General features: G+C 40.8%; 1 protein-coding gene and 1 long non-coding RNA gene across 10 annotated transcripts in view; one reads left to right on the top strand and one right to left on the bottom strand.

Annotated features, from left to right (window-relative positions):
- CFAP91 (cilia and flagella associated protein 91) overlaps positions 1-20,394 on the top strand; it is a 35,348-nt gene that overhangs the window by 3,070 nt on the left and 11,884 nt on the right. For all 8 annotated transcript variants that reach the window (XM_065077258.1, XM_065077223.1, XM_065077224.1 and 5 more), the window contains exons 3-13: positions 156-313; positions 3,036-3,119; positions 4,388-4,444; positions 5,322-5,503; positions 6,208-6,385; positions 6,722-6,879; positions 7,139-7,324; positions 7,437-7,579; positions 12,985-13,101; positions 16,114-16,185; positions 17,715-17,861. In XM_065077258.1, the coding sequence (XP_064933330.1) occupies positions 156-313; positions 3,036-3,119; positions 4,388-4,444; positions 5,322-5,503; positions 6,208-6,385; positions 6,722-6,879; positions 7,139-7,324; positions 7,437-7,579; positions 12,985-13,101; positions 16,114-16,185; positions 17,715-17,861 (1,482 nt within the window). The remainder of the gene's footprint in view (positions 1-155; positions 314-3,035; positions 3,120-4,387; positions 4,445-5,321; positions 5,504-6,207; positions 6,386-6,721; positions 6,880-7,138; positions 7,325-7,436; positions 7,580-12,984; positions 13,102-16,113; positions 16,186-17,714; positions 17,862-20,394) is intronic.
- Positions 79-20,363, bottom strand: LOC135580675 (uncharacterized). Of its 2 annotated transcripts, XR_010475566.1 has the most exons (4): positions 19,459-20,363; positions 18,406-18,612; positions 6,700-6,834; positions 79-2,332 (listed from the first exon to the last, which is right to left on the bottom strand). It is a non-coding gene; the product is annotated as an uncharacterized LOC135580675 (long non-coding RNA). The 2 variants fall into 2 exon arrangements; XR_010475567.1 differs by lacking the exon at positions 18,406-18,612.

Below are 20,394 nucleotides of genomic sequence, written 5' to 3' on the forward strand. Positions count from 1 at the left end.
ACCAGCTGACATCGTTAGCATATGTATGCTGCCTTCTTTCCCCATCCCAAATATGCAGTCCTGTAAATCACAGCAAGCTGAAATTCTGATTGCTTTAATGCTATTTGAAATTGCTAAATCACTGCCTCTCTTCTTTGTGTCCACATAAACATTAGGTAAATGCGCCAAGGTTCAGAAGCATGTTCAATAGCTTGATCCATTTCCCAGGCTACAGTCTGTTCTTGGAGAGCAAAGATCCATTGCTTCCATTTATTGACCGAAGATGGAGAGGGGGGTCTCAACAGCGCCTGGAGGCTCTTCAGCAGCTTGCTGCGTAAGTGTTCTATGGTTGGATAATTTAAACAAGCATACAAACAAAACCAACAAAACCCCTTGCACACTGAAGTGGAGATGACTGCAATTTGCTCCTGCTTATTTTTCCCTTGAAATTAAGAGATTGCAGCTGTTGTGGAGTATGGTTGCCCATCTGTTTCTTACACGGTGGATGTTGCACATTCCTTCATCCCTGTGCTATCTGCTTTGCAGCGGTTGCTGTGAAAGAGAAGAGAGTTATTTCAATCTCTTACAGATCAGATAAGTTATGAAGACTTCAGTGACTCGTGTGTGTTACTTCAGCAGGAACTATTTTCTTTTAGTCCCATATAGTTGCAGCTTGTTAGTTTGCTTTTGTTGCTCATTCAAGGGTTCCTGGGGCCTGAACCAGGACACCACATTTTTAGTGCAGGGGTTTTTTAGTTGAACTCTCTCCTGGCATTACAATTTGGGCTTCTGATTCAGCAAATATTAAAGGAAAAAACCCAAACATTTATGTGTTTTGCCACGCTGTATTTTTTGGAGTCCTCTTGTAGCTGTGTTCAGTACTGCAGTCATCAGCTTAGGTAGTTATTCTCAGAGGTTTTTGGTGCATTAACAAGCTAACTTTAGACCATGGGCTTTTCAGATGATGCATGCTCTGGGTTTACTGGTACCTGAGTTCTGCCACATGCCAGACAGTAATCAAAGATGTTTAAGAGTGATACAGTGGGTTTCACACCTGGTTTTGTTTGGTTTCAAAAGCATATTCTTCTCATTTCCACAATAAAATAAGAATTTTGGAGCCCTTTAAAAAATCATTATTTCAGCATTTCAAACTGTCCCCAGCACACAAAAACCTCAGTGTCTCGTTGACACCTGCGCTGCTTTAAAGTTGATTTACATTTCAACAACGCGTATTTTCAAAATGTCTTGCAATTATCAAAGAAAGAGAAACATATCCCCTCTCTTTCAAGCTGCGCTGACTGACAGTGTTGCTGATACAGAAGATAGAATATTTCCCAGCTGTCTTCTCAGTAGTTGCATTGCCTCTGCAAGGTTACCAGGAATAAATGCTCATTTATTTCAGCAAGGTCAGCAAATATAAGTCAAGGACGTGCAAGAGGCACGGTCTGTGGAATAAAAGGGGCTATTTCGCTGGGTTCCCATTGTGCCTATAACTACACCATAACAGGATGAACGGCTTATGCTAATAAAGTTAGATCATAAGAATAAGTGCCCACCTGTGCTTAATGAAACACAGATCCATCTGGATGGAGCAACAGTCTGATACATAAGGAGTCAGCTAGTGGAACTGGCCATCAGCTCAATGATAATATCTCCTTTGAATTACAAACACAACTTCACAATAATAGATTGATTAGTGCTGAGCAAGTATCTCAGGTTACCACCCTGCACCTGAAAACATTCCCCTCTCTTTTGTTATGTGATATGATTGAAAACACTGGGACTTTACCTTGGCAGTAAACTGTACCTCAGGGGAGGTGAATGAAACATCTCTCTATAGGCTTTGCTGTCACAGGTAACCATACTGTGCCTCCCCGAGTTTCACAGCACAGCTTGCAGGGCTTAGATGCAGTCTTTGAAGACAACTGATCTCAGCACGCAGTCCTCTGTTTTGATCCCGGCTGTCAAACGATGTTATGTATTGCCCCCTGTAAATACACCTCTGTATTTAAAATTAGGCATCAGCAACCAACTCTAGCACCCACAATCCCAATCCCATACATCTGAGGTCAGGATTCTTACAAGCTGACAAAAATGGTCTTAAGAGAAGCATGATCTTCAGGACTTGCCTTATATATATATATATCTTAAGGAAATGACTTACCTTAGTGGCATGATATGAGAGCTGCTGTTTCTTGTCTTTAGCTGCCTTGCATGTTGAGAAGAGTAAGACTGGAGTATAAAGTGGTTGTGGCATCAAACAGCAATCCTGATGTGTAGCTTTCAAAGGACTCATTTTTACCCATTCTCTTGCAGACTGCCTTAATGAGGTCTACCTCATGGTCTTCCAAAACTTTAAAATAAAGAAAACCCTCCAAGATGTTATAGTGAAAAATTTAAACAAGTCTGCCTATTTTGAATACAAAATGGGAGGAAAAAAAAGAAAGACTGTTATTGCAAAAGATTTGCTTGTTCCAGCATGGGGTTTGAAACATTCACATGGTCATCCTGTTTTTCCTACTTGGAGAATCCAGATTGAAATTGCTCATTCTAAAATTTTCCACATTTGCTTAAAATATCTTTAGCTACTTTTGAAAGGTAGAAAATGGCAGTCTTCCCCTTTGTTAATTCTACTCCTTTACACATATTTTCTGTTATGGAAAGTTTTTCACTCTTAAGGAAATGAGCTTGCTCCCCCACTTCTAATAAAACCAGTTTGCTTTACATTGTCAAGCATTTAAAAGTGGCCAATCTTTTTCATTACAAGCACATGAAAAAGTTTTATTAAAGGCAGCAAATGACCATTTTTTACCCGTATGTATTGGGAAATATACAGGAAGTGTCAAAAGGTTTTGTGATATATATATAAGTATGAAAAAAGCAAAATATAATTGCTTGTTTAAGTATGGGGATTTTGTGAAATTTGTAGTGTGCATGTTTGATTGTGCAACCAGAGGAGTAGAGAAAGAGATTAAAAAAAAAAAAGGCACAAGGAAAAAAGATCAGAACTGGTCTGAATGTACTTCTTAAATGATATCCTGTTTTTTTACTTTTAGAGCTCAATCTTCTCTTCAAATACCTCAAATTGTATATGAAGATCCTGAAGTTAGTGGAAGGAATCGCTACAAATACTTTGCACGGTAAGGAATGAACTGGTTTGGAACAGCATTCAGAAGCTTGCTTTTGTGCAGTTTAAAGAGTACCTAAATAAATGCCAGAGCCTTATTTTTTCTCTCTTTTCTGTCAGTTTTTTTATCACTGCTATGGAAAATCTAAATAGTAACCAAATCTTAAATCACAAAGTCTTTTAAAATTCACACTATGCCAGAATTTTCAGGAAATGAGTTACCATATGAGCAAATGTACCAGGTATTCTGTACTTAATAATTATTAGTAGAAACCTTTGGGCTGTAGATCCTCCTACACAAAGGAAGAAGATGCTCACAAACCCATTGTGGTTCTCCAGGCTCCTGGAAAGGTGCCTTCTTAAGAAGGAGCCTTTTAACTCCCTGTTTCTGCCGGGAGCAGAAAGAGAGCAAAGAGAATCCTTTATCAACTTTTTATCAATGTCCCGTACTCCAGGACTGCTCTGCTCCTTCCAGAATGACACTGCAGGTCAGCACTGGACTTAAGATCTGAACCAACAGCTAGCGTACAAACATTCTCAGCTTAGTCACATATACTTTGAATTACATTCACTATTACACTAAGCAGCTATTGGACAATATGTCCACCTTAAATATAAAAAAAATGCCCAGTTAAATAAATTGAAGTTCTTTCTGGCTCCTTTAACAAAAGGACAAAGATGGTATTATATTTTGCGAATTGAAGTTAAGCTTTGAGGTCTCTCAAAGGCTAAGGGAAATTCATAGTGAACTGCAATATGCGAACTCCAAGAATGCCAAAGAAGGTATTAGTATGTTGTTGAGCCCATATCACTTTCAAGATACTTCATAAAATACTGCAAAAAAGGAAACAATTAAATTAGATAAATCCAAACCAGTTTACCTCACTAACCGATCGAAGGAATTCATTTCAGTATTTCAAGAAGTTATTAAAAATAATCTCTCAAAAGCTCAAAGTGAAAAAAGTCAACTGATTAGTGAAACATACACCAAATGCTGTGAGAACACTCAAGACTAACCTTTTGTAGTTATTGTCTTATTTTGCAATTCCGCTTGCTGCTTTGACAGAAGAATAAGTCCTACTGGTGAAACCATCCCTGTTACTCCTTAGCTATGAAATAATTATTTAACATTCAGGCACAAATCTTAACATGGAACTCCAGAATCTGAGTGGTGCAAAGTCAGTGTAACTCCAGTGAAATTAGTGGACTGCAGTTTTTCTAAACTGTAATGATCTTTTATGCTCTTGGCTGATATCTTACATTGGCATTCTCTTTTTTCAGACCTCTCATCCCTTCTAATATTCTGCTTCCGCTAAATATTGCTTACCCAATGGCAAAGTAAGTAGTGAGTTCTGGAACATTACTGTTGTAGTGGGTCACACCTCACCAGAAAAAAGACTGGGAAACTATTTAGCTGAAGGCTGATATTTTTCATAACGAAACAACAGGAAAATCTTGTTAAGAGGTAGGGGTTTGTTCACCATTGAGAATTCCTGAGGAAAGAGGTGACTGATTGCTTCAGAATTTGCTTAAGGTATATAGGTAGTGCTTTGTGGGTAAAGGACGTGTGCCTCAAGTGTGCTGATTATGAGGCCTGAAACAGAAGGCCAAGTGTCTCTGAATCCCACTGATGCAAAGAAGATTCTCCAGTACAACAATATTGTTGGAAAATCTTGTGATATTTTATTCCAGTCTCTGTAATAGTTGCAATACTGTTCAGGAGTGTAGAGCATCCATGAAATAGTCTAATGTGGTTTTCAGTGGGGATGTAAGAAGATTCAGTTCCTAGTACAGCAAATGGAAGTTGCACTTGCTTACATCAGAACAGAATTTCTGTTCTGGAATTGCTGGAAAAACAAACACATAGGCTAAATTCAAGCAGTCCTATTTCACTTTACAGTCAACCATTTGTCACCTTTTGTGCCCATGGATGCATAGAGAAGATTTGCGTGTAATAACTTATGAGAGCTGAAACCAGAAGATTTCTGGATTGTTTACCTAAAGAGAGAGGTTTCAAAGGATTCAGTGTAGCCTCAGTCTGCTTTTACTAAAGATAATGGAGCTAACATCAGTGGGATGCAATGTTAAGTTAAAACAAAACACATATGGATATCCTGTTAATACCTTTGACTTAATGTTGTCTTTCTGTTTGTTTTGTTTTCATTTTGTTATTTAAATGAATGTGACAAATGTTCTTCCATCTTGCATCTTCTAGGACAGAGCCCTATGTCCATTCAGCTACAAGAGACAGGGAGGTCTTTGGTCCCGGGTTCCGAACGCTGGGCACACAGACAGATTACAGGGATGGTGAAGCCCAGACGGACCCTTATTCCCCTGAATATGTAGTTCGTGGTGGCTCAGTCCCTGAACTTCTAACGCTTGCTACACTCACTTGGGGTGAGTTGTGAAATCAACATAATGATAATAATCATGTCAACTCCTTAGCAGGAGGCTGGTTTTTTTCAATGTCAGGTTTCAAGTCTATTGCCAGTTTTGGCAGCCCTTTGTTGTCTTCCTTTGGGGTACATTATTTTGTTTATTTCTGCAATAGCTACGATATTTTCCTACTTAATAGTGCTGTTCTGTGGCATTTCATAAAGAGTTTAGAAATCAATATAAAAAGATCATATGTTTTACTAATACGAACTAGGAGTAGTTTTTCCATTTACCTACTGCTCTTCAGCTGTTCTGAGCTAGACATCAGTAAAAAAAAAACAGTACAAACAGTGCTGTGTCAGAATATACCTGTGATTCTCATCTCCCAGTGTCTCATCTGCACTAATGATGGACACTGGACACGCCCAAAAAAAGCGCTCATTCTCAAAAAGTGTGTTGTTGGAAATTTTTTTCCTCTGCAGCCTGCAGTAGAGGAATGAAGTGTTAGTGTTGATGTCAGCTAAGCTATAGCGACTGCAGGTCATACTGTTCCTCATACTGTAGAATTTTATTGGCCTTAGAAGTATTTGCTTATGGCTGTTGACACTTATGCTTGTGTTTAACATATGGGCTTGTCCTTATCCAGCTCTCTAATACTTTATGGTGGTGGTTATTTGCTGAATTCACCATTCTTCTAACGAGATACTGCTTCTTGTCCCTGTAAGGTCGGGGGCTACCAGCAGGACTAGCTGAGGTGGAGATGATTGAACGTGCCCGGGAAAAACGTGCGTGGGAAGCAACTCTTCCACCCATGGTGACTGCCTTGCAAATTGCGAAGAGAAGGAAAATGATGGATGCTATGGAGAGGAAGGAGTGGGCCTTTAGAGAACAGGAAATAGAAAAGTAGGAGTCCAGTTATACTGTTTATTTTATTATTGGCTGAAGAGGGAAGGAACAAGAAGGTTTAGGGGATAGGCTGAAGAGTACAAGGCTTTTTACTTCTGTGAAAATCCCTTGATTTTGGGAAGAGATATTTTTGTTAAATTTAATACAAGAGACTGCTACCACAATACTTTTCATCAGTGCTGAACTTGCTTTTTTAAATGAAAGATTAAATATGAGCTATGCTATGAACTGTGTGTAAAGTAGTCAGTTGGTATGTAGGATTTGATGACTACAGGATTGCACAGAACACTGCAGAGTACGGTGGTTCATACCTGGCCTTTTCTTTCCTTGCAGATTGCAGGAGGCTCGACTGGAAGTCTTAAAGAAGCTGCTGCAGAGGCGAGTGGAGAATCAGAATGAACTGGATGCCAAGCGCTTGGATGACCACTGGCACAATCATCAGAAGGCTAAAGAAGAGAAAATAAAAAAGATTCAGCATGACTATGCACTGAGTAAGTCTGAAAGACAAGGAGAGAGCAGTATGAGACTTAGTTTTTGGACAAGCCATTTTTATTTTCACAAAATTGCAGTCTTTATTCAAGATTAAACAGGTTGCATCCACAATATGCATATTCATGAGCAGCATTTGTTCTGATCAAACAGGTCATGTTTTTATATTAACTAGCCAAAGCTCTTGTTAATTTCTCAAGATAGGGCTTTTTTAGAACTATTTGTATGAAGAACCTTCTCATATTTGTATTTCCTTTTCAGTGCTCAGGAAGCTGATAGCTAAGAGCAAGAAGAATGTGGTGGGGAAGCTGGAGAGACGAGATATCATCAAAGATTATACTGACTTTGGATCACAAACATACGCTCCTTTGTCTAAAACTGGTTATTTCCCAGACAACCATTCTGAACACTATGTGGTGGAAAACTTCTATCTTAACACCTTTGCAGGTAAGGCATTTTGGAAGACTTAGTTTGTATGAGATATTTACTTAAAATGTTAACAAAACTTAGATTTTTCTCCCCACCACTGCATTACTTAGTTGCTATTTGTATTTCTCAGGACTCTGTGAACTGGAAGCATCTCTCCCAGATTCTGTCACCCAGCTCACAATTAAAGCTCCAAAACCTAAGTATACTACCACTAAGACTGGATATATTAAAAGATCAGCAAGGCTAGAGGTGGAGCTGGCAAAAGTTCACCAGGTATGGTGCATCCAGCAGCATGTCAGTTCCTATTAGATTTGAGCTGCTCAGAAATGCAATTGGGAAGAGACATGCATAACCTTTCTTCCAATTTCCTGTGCTAAATTCATATTTCCTCTAAGACAACTTCAAGGACAAACATTCAGTCTGTTGTAAACATGACCAGTATTGCTCTGGAACTTAGTCTGTCAAGTACTCTCCCTAATATCTGTGCTTCTGCTCCGACCCTATAGAAAACAAGCATAGCTGCTTCTGTCTTCCTACAGATCAGGTATTTGGATTGGAACATATTATGTCAGTTATAAATTCTTTCCTGCCATTTGCTCATTCTCATTTCTCCCTTGCTTTTATGATGCGCAAGTGGCAAGCCTACTGGTTACACTGTCAAACTACTAATAACAAAATAAACCAAATCTGGACTAATATTCTAAAGTTCTGTACATTTAAAAAATTTACATTTTAAATACATATTGTAAAAACACTTGTAGCAAAACATGGTTAAAATGACCCCACTCATAAAATCGGATCAGAACAGCGGACACACATCACAGTAGTTCCCTAAGAACAGCATCTGATTTGCAAACATGCTAACAATATTTTGCATATCTTAATTTATTACAACAGATGAGGTGTCCGTATATGTAGTTAACCACTGAGGAAAGAAGTACCTCATTTGCATCTACAATTGCAATATTTGAAAATTACATGTACTTTTAAATATGCTCCTTGTGATGTTGTTGATTTTTTTTAAATCAGGCATGTTCTTGGCTGGCTGCTGTATCTCTGAAAAATATTGAATTTCATTTGTAAAGCTTGGCAACTTTCACTTATGCTTTATTTAGTGAAGAAATATTTCATAATTGGAAATTATGCATATAGCTTTCTTGTTTACTGTAATTTAGTAATACTCAGGGCAGACAGTAACTTTCTAGTAATGAATTCTAAATTGAAATCTTGTTCTGAAAAATCAATCATATTATCTCAAATTTAAATTCTAGTGGATCTCATAAAACATGAAACATTGCATCTGATTATTATTCAGAAGGAAAATTTTCAAAGGAAACCTTGAATACTACAGGAATTGTTTAAGAAGTAAGAACACATTCACTGCAGTTTTAAAGAAGAATCACAGAATCACAGAATGTTTGGGATTGGAAGGGACCTCAAAGATCATCCAGTCCAATCCCCCTGCTGGAGCAGGAACACCTAGATGAGGTTACACAGGAACGTGTCCAGGCGGGTTTTGAATGTCTCCAGAGAAGGAGACTCCACAACCTCCCTGGGCAGCCTGTTCCAGTGCTCTGTCACCCTCACTGAGAAGAAGATTCTCCTCAAATTTAAGTGGAACCTCTTGTGTTCCAGTTTGTACCCATTACCCCTTGTCCTATCATTGGTTGTCACCGAGAAGAGCCTGGCTCCATCCTCATAACACTCACCCTTTACATATTTATAAACATGAATGAGGTCACCCCTCAGTCTCCTGTTCTCCAAGCTAAAGAGCCCCCCCCAGCTCCCTCAGCCTTTCCTCATAAGGGAGATGCTCCACTCCCTTCATCTTTGTTGCCTTATGCTGGACTCTCTCCAGCAGCTCCCTGTCCTTCTGGAACTGAGGGGCCCAGAACTGGACACAATATTCCAGATGTGGTCTCACCAGGGCGGAGTAGAGGGGAAGGAGAACCTCTCTCAATCTACTAACCACCCCCTTCTAATACACCCCAGGATGCCATTGGCCTTCCTGGCCACAAGGGCACAGTGCTGGCTCATGGTCATCCTGCTGTCCACCAGGACCCCCAGGTCCCTTTCCCCTACGCTGCTCTCTAATAGATCATTCCCCAGCTTATACTGGAAGCTGGGATTGTTCCTACCCAGATGCAGGACTCTACACTTTCCCTTGTTATATTTCATTAAATTTTTCCCTGCCCAACTCTCCAGCCTGTCCAGGTCCCGCTGGATGGCAGCACAGCCTTCTGGCGTGTCAGCCATTCCTCCCAGCTTGGTGTCATCAGCAAACTTGCTGATAGTGCACTCTATTCCCTCATCCAAATCATTGATGAGTATATTGAATAATACAGGCCCCAGTACTGACCCCTGAGGCACTCCACTAGATACTGGCCTCCAACTAGACTCCGCACCATTGACTACCACTCTCTGGCTTCTTCCCTTCAGCCAGTTCGCAGTCCACCTCACTACCCAATCATCCAGACCGCACTCCCTCAGTTTAGCTGCGAGGATGCTGTGGAAGACTGTGTCAAATGCCTTACTCAAGTCAAGGTAGACCACGTCCACTGCTCTGCCATCATCCATCCATCTTGTAATGTCTTCATAAAAGTCAATGAGGTTGGTCAAGCACGACTTCCCTTTGGTGAAGCCATGTTGACTGCCCCTAATGACCCTCTTATCCCTGATATGCCTTGAGATGGCACCAAGGATAAGTCATTCCATCAGCTTCCCAGGGATAGAGGTGAGGCTGACCGGTCTATAGTTACCTGGGTCCTCCTTCTTGCCCTTTTTGAAGACTGGAGTAACATTTGCTTTCCTCCAGTCCTCAGGCACCTCTCCCATTTCCCAAGACTTGGCAAAGATGATGGAGAGTGGCCCAGCAATGACCTCAGCCAGCTCCCTCAGCACCCGCGGGTGCACCCCATTTGGACCCATGGATTTATGGATGTCCAGATTGCCTAACTCCTCCCTAACCCAGTCCTCATCAACCGAGGCAAACTCCTCCATTGTCCTGACTTCCTCTGGGGCCTCAGCGGTACGGGGCTCCTCAGGACAGCCTCCGGCAGAGTAGACAGAGACAAAGAAGGCGTTCAGTATCTTCAGTAACTCTGTCTTCTCTGTATCTTCTGTCACCAGGGCACCCACCTTGTTCAGGGCCTGGCTCCATCCTCGTGACACTCACAACACTGTTAAAGGGGTTTGAGTTTGAGTGCTTTTTGCATATAATTCAAGTAGTGACTATTTATTATCTAGGTCACAATGTGGTTCTCACAGGCAGCAGAACGTTAGAGCTGTATTCCAGTTGTAGCAATTGTATGCTCTTTGTTCAAAATACCTCTCATGGTTTGAAACACTACAGTGGTGTGTCTAAACTGTAGTCACAGAGAAGTATGCCCTGATACTGGCTGCTCACACAATAATGTCTCTTCAAAGAAAAACTCGTGTCCAAAGGGAGATGGAATGCAGAGCAAAAGCAGACATTTCTGCATATTTTATTTCTTAAATCAGGGTAGATCACTTGGTCTACATTTACTTATACCAACTGAGGGGCCAACATAACTTGTAAAACCATAAAAAGGCAAAATGTATATTCTTCTAAAATCACAAAGCATTTTCTTTGCAGGAAAAGATGGCAAATTTACTATGCAAAAATTTAACTGCTGCTTCTAGATATACAAAAGTAGACACCAGACTAGTTGCTCCAGACAAGCAGAAAGTACTGACCCTGTTAAACACCCAGACTGCCTCAACCACTGTCAGATTTAAACAAACTTTCTGTTCAGAGGAACAAGAAATTACTGCCCTAATTAGCACTTGGACTCTGTGGTGCTGTTACTGGTCACTTGTCCCATCAGAGGCTTTTGTTTTTTAAGTTTGGTGGCTGCAGCGTGTTCTGGCTTAGCAGGGCCTCTCTGACAGGTCCAACTCATAAGCTGCTGCAGTTGTCAAGAACAGGGCAGTAAAGGGTGCAGAGTACTTGAATTAACAGAATTTAGCACTTGGGAGGACAGCTGTCTGACCACTTGGCATAAGCAGTCCCGATCCTGCCAACAACCTCCGTCACACACAGTATGAAAGAGGTTTAAAAGCAGGCAATTAGGGATCGTCTTAGAAAGGCACTGTGTTGCTTTGCATTACTTCTATAGCTGAGCAGTGAGAGCACTTTGCCTCTTTTTAGTGCTGTCCTAGCACACTTAGTTTATAAATTTTCTCCCATAATCCTAGAAATAAAATCGAACTCCAGAAAATTCAGAGAGCACACAGTGACCTAGCTCTAGAATGAGTTCCTTTCATTTTCCCTGGATAGTCTGTGGAAGGAGGTGGCAAATAGAGGAGTGATGCTAGATTTAGGCTTAGAAGTAATTAATTTCAATAGAGGAAATTTCCAAGGCTTTCTCCTCTGGACAAACAAGTGGCAAGGTGGACTGGTCCTCCTCATTATGTACCTCTTGGTGTGCCATACTGAAGGTTTTCCTAAGTTTAGGGCTTGTAAGAAGGGATAAGCAATTATCCAAGGAACTACAAAAAGGATCTGTGTCCTCTTGAGCATAAGATCAGCTTCTTCCAGACTCGAAAGTAAGCCAAAAATAAGTGATTTTAGAAGCAGACTTTTTGAGGACCATCCTGAAACATTTTGCAGGAGTATTACATAGACTCAGTATTCTTTGAATAATTCTATAAAACAAGAAAACATGGCAGAAACAGGAGTGATGCAGGATTTACAGTAAAAACAATCATCTGTATCTGAAGCCAGATCTGTAAAAGGATGAGGAAAGCTAGTTCCTAGCCAACACAGATGACGGTGCTTTAAGGAATGTGAGACATTATATAGCCAGCCTTGTGTGAAAATCCAAGCCATTAAGGAGATAGCATACCCACATAGCTAATTACTACAAGAAAGAAATGCAACTAGGTAACTGAATACACCAAGGAACGGAGGAGCTGCTAGAAGAAATCCCAGTGCAGAACAATGCATGACTTTAGGCTGGCCTTATATGCTCTGGTGACTCGAGAGGAGTTAACTGTCAGGTAGTTTCAAAGTTCCAGATCAAGATGATGTCAGGATAAAGAATTTCTCACCTCAGCACTAAGTGCAACTCTCATCATGTGTGTTTACCTCTGTCCAGTTGCTGGAAGGAGGTGGAGAAATAAGGGGGACACGAATGTCTCTGGAGAAAATCTCTGCCAACTTCAAAGTGTAGGAAAACCTGTTCAAGCAGATATTGCATTAAGAACAGATCTCCAGCACAGTTTTGGTTGGCTCATGCTCAGGCAAGCTCTAAGAGTTATCATGTCAGCTGTGATCAGCCACAATGCAGCAGCCATGCTGCATTGCAAAGTAGGTAGTCAGTCTATCCTTGATGTTCTCACCTTCATTTGTGGACAAAAAGGAAGAAAGAAACACATGACTGTATGCTCTGTGCTGTACCTGAAAATAAAATATACCTAATGTCTTGCTTCCTTCTTATGTATGATTTTGAGGTTCCCATCAGTATCTTCTGACCAAGCAATAGCCTTGTCTACTGACCACATTCATTTTTTTTTAGTTGATGTGCAATAAGAAATAGAAGCCACAAGCCTGCAAAATAATTTTGGCTCCCTGTAGTCCCTCAGCATCCAGAAGACTGGACTTACAGTGTTATTCTATCTAGCCCAGTTCTGCTTAAATTGTATGTCTGTTCCAGGCACTACTGGAGAAGAAGAATAAAGTCAAGGAGCCAAAGAAGCCTCTCCGTTTCCTTGAAAAAGTAGAAAAGCCCATTCCTCGGCCACCCACTCCAATCCTGCAAAACCCATCAACTGTAAGTTGTTTGGTTTTAGCACTTTTTTTTTCCTGTTGTTCCCAATTGTTTCCTACACAGTTGTTAAAGGAACAGCTAGAGAAGGAAAGAAGTGAGTTTTAACTTTTTTGTGTGTGTATTCATGTTAGAAACAGCCATCACTAGTTCTTGAGGCTCTCTTAGTTTCTCTTTGTTCTATAAAGATATTAGCAACCAAAGAATTGCAAATCTTTTACAATTACTATTGGCCAAATCCTTAACTAAACTTTATTTTATAGAGACATAAGTTATTAGACATGTTATTCCCCTGTTCTTGGGGAACAAAAAGGCAGAATCATTTTGTTGTTAATATTCCACCCTTCTGATCTTACAACACTATCATAATCCAGTAGAGCAATTAATTTTAGTTCCACTGAAGTCAGTGAGACTTTGGGTGCTTAGCACTGAGCATGCACTTCATTAGTTTGCTGGAGTGAAGCCCTTGTCATCATGCAGGATACAGTCTTTGATGAGCATGCTCCAGTTCACAGAAAATGAGTCTTCTGCAGAGACTGAAATAGCAGTAATGATGTGTCACGGGGGATGTGATATGCAGTAGGAAAAAACAACTTTTTAGGGGAGCTGCAGCTTTTTTTTCCTTCTTGAAATAACACACTTAAGAGGTGGTTGCCCCAGTGGATTGCTTTGTCTACTTATTAGCAGCATTTTCATGATGTAAGTATCAGACACGGTTACCTTTTAAACTCGTGAATTTAAGAGAGTCACACAACCATGAAAGTGAGAGAGAACAAGTCTCATTAGATCATCCATGCTGTCTTCCTTTATGCAGTGTGATGTCCTGTGTTTCATAGTCTATTTTAAGATGACTGAAATGAGAATGTCTCCATGGGAAGAGCTTTCCACAGTTTTACTAACTCCTAGGTGTATTTCAGTCATAGATTTAAACTATTTAGATTTACCAGTTTAGCACATTTTTATGTACTTCCAGGTAACATGGAAAGAAATCAGAAAGGTTTATTCCCCAGTTGTAGTTGTTCTTGAGCGTGTTTACAGATTATAGAGGGTTTTTTTGAGTTCCAGTACAATAGAATTCCACCTAAATGAATTCTGTCAACATTGGGTTTATTTTCAAGTATCTCTATGTGTGAACACATAAGAGTGGTGCTCTCCTGTGAAGCTCTGTCGGTAAAATCAGGCAACTTCAGCCACTGAAGAGCAGCATTCTGAGCAGCATCTCCTGCCTTGCAGTATCCAAGTAAGGTTTCTCCCACCAGCTGGCTGCGAGGAGCACTGAAAGCAAGGCTCCTCTCTGTTGTTAATGTTTCTCTTCCTGCCATACACAAATACAAATACCAACTGCGAAGTGCAGCAGGCTCTTCTCACTGCTGTTGAGTATCTCAAAAGGCAAGTATGCCAGAGTGACAGGCTCGTGACCTGGACCACAAGGGATATAAAAGAAAGTGGAGAGAACAGAGGCATGACTGCAGACTTCCTCAACTCCTCTTCCCCAGTCATTTCTTATGCACTTACTAGCCACAACAAGCTCGCAGAGTGCCTCCGAATTCCTTCACTTGTTTATCACTTTCTACCAGCCAGTTCTAGGTTTCAGCCTGCTCTTAGAGACTTCTATATCCTTAATCCTTTTTTTTTGTTTGTTTCTTTTCCTGCATGGCATGATAGGCTTTTTGTCTCCACTCACTCTTCCCTGCTGGTGTGTAGCAGGCAAATGGAGAAGCTGATGATTACCTTTGCTAGGGCATCATTTGAGGCACTGAGTGATACAAGTACACAAAATTGCATCCCACAGGATTTTAAACCAAATCTTATTTTAAATCAAACCGAGCAGTTCAGACTACCTGTCCAGTGTATGTGCCATCTCCATTTCCAAAACTCAGAGCCAGGTGATGTGATACAGTTTACCTCTCTGACTAGAAATTCATCCCATCTTTCCAGAGAAAAAGAATATACCAAACCATAAGGCAGTTCTTTGCCTAGTTCTGCTTTACTTTTCCTGGGTGGTGGTGTGGAAATGCAGGAATACTTTCTTTTGCTTTTGGAAAACTTGATCTGCAACACCTAAGAAAAAATGGATACTAAGATTCAAGCCCACACCACTTCTCTCATCCCACGCTCTTCCCTGTTTTTCTGACACTTCTGAAATACCACATTCCAATGCAGACCTCATAGGCTCTTTATTAAAAAAAACTTCCTTGCAATTTTTAGGTTTCTTTTTATCTTTCTCAGGCACCCAATGGGTTTTTTCTTCTGCCACTGCCAATGCCAGACTACAAGACTCCTCAGCAAGAAAAAGTGCTGCCAGTTGTGCTGCTTCTAATTAAAATAAGTCTTCTTCTCCTATGGTCACGTTCCCATTCTCACTACACTGCATCATTCGTCCAAGTTGGTATCAGTCACCCAATGCTAGGCCAGTAAAGTTCTCAAAGAAACAGGTCACAATATAATGTAATTAATCTTTCTTCCAAACTATCACTTTCTGAATCTTAAATTTATTGAATTACTCTGATAAAGGCCACCGCTGGAATAAATTTTAAAAGAAAAATTGTATAGGTTCTCTTTTAATTTAATCCCTTTATTTATGGTTAACAGCTCCCTTGCACCTCCTTCAATAATAATTCTTTCTCCTTACTGTCTTGACCTGCTAAATTCACGTACCCAATACTCATTTTGCAAACTCAGTTTCAATCAGGCTACAAACAGTGCTTCTAATGCATACAGTAATTTTCTGCATCAACATCTCCTTACCATTAGGTACTTCTCTCTAAAGACCTTCTAAAATCTCAAATAGAATCTAATTATACAGCCTTTCTCCCCCATTTATTGTAAAACATGGAAGTATGTATTATTCTGACTCACGTTCCTTTGCCTAGAAATTAGAAGAATGGTGTTAAGAAACAACTGAGAAAAAGCTTGATATGAGTTAGACTTTTTGATAGTTAGATGGACAATCTCTAAAAATCTCAGTCTCCAAAGAATTAATTAATTATTGTGTGGATATTTGTTGTGTTCCGGCAGGAAGAAGAGGAAATCGAACTGGCAGTGATCTGTCTGCAGAAGTTGCTCCGAGGCAGGGCTATCCAGAACATGGTATTTTGTGTCTCTTTGTTTATAACTGTCTTTAGCATAATGGGGATGATTAAACGTGTGTTTGCAATCTCTCTTTCATAGTACTAATCAAGGGTAATGAGGATTATGCAACATATCCTCCTGTATGTTATTTGAAGTCCTTCAAGGCTGAAGTCGTTGCTCTTCAGCCGAGATTTCTTACAGGAACTTCTAGGTTCCTACACGTCTGTGAATGTCTCCCTGTTCCTGCCAGCCCCTACACTCAGCTGTTTAATTAGATGCTTCGTAGCAAAATTACTCAAATGGCAAATTCTAGAATAGATCTGGACCACGAGTACATTTTGCCTTGATTATGCCAAGATCCCAAGCATAAGAAGCTTCCCACATCCCAGCAGGGCAGCTTGTGTTTCATACCATCTTTCCAGTTCCCTGTGATGGTGAGCTAAACCTTAGATTAGGACCAGTTGAAACATACCGCCATGACTTCCAGCAGCTACAGGACCCATCATTCTGCTTTCAGTGAAGCCAAAGTGGGTCTAGGTAAAAATCAATTGAGTAGCCATGCCTTGTGGGCTTTATATTAAGCAAGTCTGTCACTTTTGATCAGACCAGTCTAGAGGGTTTGTTTTCATGCGTGCTTCTGCTTCTGGATCACTGGTATTCTCTCACACTAATTGTTTAATGTTTGTGAAGTGTTTCCATGTTGAACCCTGACATGAGCTTTAGTGAACAATGCAATACTGTGAAAGTGGCTTGAGGTGGAATATAGACTTCCCAAGTCTTCTCCACATCTGTGGTGATCTATGAGAAAGAAGTTTTATGCTATTGCAGGACTGTTGACTTTCACACCATGAAGTGCCCCATCATTTTTAGGAATCTCCTTCCATCTACTTAGGGATCACAAACATCTGACTCAGTTGGACAATGATGTGAGCAGGGTTGAGTGTTCCTAATTGCTCCTGCAAGTCCTGTTGGAAGATGGGGGGAATGAAAAGAAGATGGTTTCAGGCAAGGGGTGGGCCGCAACCCTATAACAGGGACAGCATCAATTTCAACAACCTCTCCACCAATGTATCGCTTTGAGCTGTTGCTGGACTCCCTCAAAATGAAGGTCAGAGAACAGCAGATGTTGAAACAGGAGACATCTAACCTAGGACTGAGGAAAAGGGGCAATTGTCACACTGGGAAGCTTTGACAGAAAACATCCAGAATGATGTTTACCTCTTTGCTGGATGCTGGTGTTGCTGTTCTGCATTCCAGTGGTTTGAGTTCTGGGTGAAGCCAAACAGAATTTAAGAAAAAAAGAAAAAGCAATGGATCACCTATACTCCACAGCAGAAGGTTGCAACTTTCATCTTCCACGCAGAAGGGTTTAGGTAAGAGTTACCTGAGAGCAGTAGTGTTTGCCTAAATGTGACCACAAATTTCTTACAGAGAGCTAGGTCTTGGAACCAGTTGACCCTTGCAACTTGGAAAAAAAAGGTGTGCTCTGCTGGAAAACATGTTGATCTATGTTCTCCATTTAATATGCTTAATTCTTTATTTTTAAGATGTTTGAAGAGAAGGAGAAGCAGGTGGAGCTGATCCGAGAGCTGCGCACCACTCACGCACTCCAGGAGGATGGACAGCTGCTTTTGAAGGCAGAGGAGAAAAATATACTGGCCCTAAAGCAACAGCATGACATGAAAATGCACAAGGTTTGCCTATGTAGATGGGAAGGCTGATTCACGATGCTGTCTTGACCGAACACTCTATGCTCACAGTACCACCAACACTCTTACATTTGAATTTCTTTATGTTTTCTATTATCCACGGAACAGAAAGGACCTCAAGTAACAAAAATGCTCGCGTAGCACAGGCCAAGCATTGAATGCCCAAGGGGCTAAAATTGCTCTCACTGCTGTGGGGGCTCTGGGGAATGTCAGAAACAGACTGAGCCACCCTGACCACAGCTGCTACCCAGGCCACACTTGCTTTGTTTGCAGACAGAGCACTTATTTATATTTACAGGGCTTTGAACAAACTGCATGGTCAGACAAATCTCAGTTTTCCCACGTTTCAATCCATTTGACTGGTGCTGTGACCTGGCACTACAATACATGCTTGTCACTCACAGCTGTCAGATGTTTTACTGAATGTGTTTTACTGCTCTGTCATTTCCCTGTTCTTTTTCTAGCTTGGCACCCCCTCAGGCTCCTCATCAGGTATAAAGCATCGCAAAGGAAGCCAGAGTAGACTTACGTAGTAACTCTTGCTGGGCTCAAGACTTCTAGGACTTTAGCGATGGCATCGCATTTTTGTACTTGCCACTGTTATGGAAAGGAGATAAATTTTGGGCTCCAGTCTCTGCCAAGAATCTAGTGAGAGCTTGGGATGCAAATTCCCATCCTATTTCCTTGCAGGGCCACAATCTTCCAGAGCAAAGTTAATCAAATGGCAGATGTTGGTCTGAAATGGATCATAAAGAAATTTTGCCCAGACTTCACTGCATCTCAGATATACAGTATTTCCCAGATTCCTGCAGATTTTCATACAATTTCTACTGCTCTCCCGTTTTTCCAGTGATCAGCTGTGAGGCAATTCTGCAGGTTCCATATAGTGATAGCACTTGGTTGGCCTGGCAGAGATGAAGCCAGACCACTGCTTCCTGCTGGGTGGGCAGCAAGAAAATTTCCCCACAGATCTCAGTAAAAATTGAACCAGGTGACTGTGTATTACTGTTTATTATTTCCAGATGCTCACACACACACAGGGAGCCCAGGTGTAGAATACAGGAATACTGAATTTTTCTACTGAGGAATTAAGAGAAAAATAAAAGCCTTAGGCATTAGGAACCTGACGTACTCCTCTTCTGGAAACTTAGGTGGGAGTGAAGAAGAGAGCAGTTCAGACACCATAATGACATTCATAGAGAAGGAGAGCAAGCAAATGGTAAAGACACTGACCTCTGATCTTGTAATTTCCTTTAGGGAGAGCCACTATCCCCCTCTGCTGGTATCTCCTCTACCCTTGCCATTTTTTTTACTATGTTTCTGAAAGCACACAGTACAAGGCTCAGGTCTCCAAATATTTTGAACTTTAAAACTCTCTGGAATGCATATGCATGAGTTTTCTCTGTGTGTGGCTATTTCAGAAAGCCACTGATGACTCAGAGTTCTTTAGTTTTCAGTGGCTACAGTTTTGTTTGGGTTTTTGAGCTTTCTATTATAAATTTTTTTCAAGAAATGCTTTCTGCAGAAAGAAGATGGAAATTCCAGATAAAATGGTAAGAATGAGGGGCTGAAAATTTCCAACCTGATATACAACAGAAGTCTAAGACAATAGTGTTTCTGGGTTGTTTTCCTCCATTTTACATCAGTTTTAAACACAGCACCTGGAGCAAAAAAGAGAAGGCAGCATGTTAGTTCCATGTTATCCCTCCCTGTAGGCTGCTGCAGTTACTGCAGTGCAGTCCTCCATCTTACACACCCATGGGCTGAGCACTGTCGCTTCTAGATGTGTGCAACACTGACAGTCTGCTTTGAAATGCTGCACGAGCAAATGGCACAGCAGTATAAGCAAGCTGATTTATTACTTCTTGTCTAGGATGTTTCAGTTCCATTTTAAGTTTTATGTTTAGATCTACTGTTATCACTTGTTTATTCCAACAGAGACACAACATCGCAGCCAGCTCCAGACATTCCCTCCTGACAAGGACTGTGGCTTCATAGTCCATACTGGAGATAATGAGCTTACTACAGGTCTTGACCCTTTCTGAAGTGCAATCACACATAACCAGCCCATAAAACATGACGGGCCTGGAGCAGGGAGTGAATGGCACAGTAACACTGAACACCTGGAGTCTAGTCTCAGCTCTGTCACATGCTTTCTGGTTTTCCATAAACTGGAATTTTGAGGTCTCGTTTGCACTTCTGCAAACTCATATTAATTACTGTTGATGTGAATTTGTTAGCAGTTAGTAACTTGTACAGTTTTAGGTAACAATACCTAAAACTGTAGGGAGTCATGGTTGCTTTATTACCTCAGCAAGCTATATGACTTCAGTTGCATCATGAATGTCCTGCCAAAAATGTACCATTTCACTGAGCTGGTTTTGAACTGTAACAGACATTTTGTATCCTCAGGAGAGGATAGAAGTATGGCTGTACTCACAAGTACAGTTTCCTAAACCTTTACACAAGCTTCCTATTCATAAAGATTGAGGGTTTACTTTCCAAATGCTAGAGAGAA

Source organism: Columba livia, chromosome 1 (genome assembly GCF_036013475.1).
Source record: "Columba livia isolate bColLiv1 breed racing homer chromosome 1, bColLiv1.pat.W.v2, whole genome shotgun sequence".
NCBI lineage: Eukaryota > Metazoa > Chordata > Aves > Columbiformes > Columbidae > Columba > Columba livia.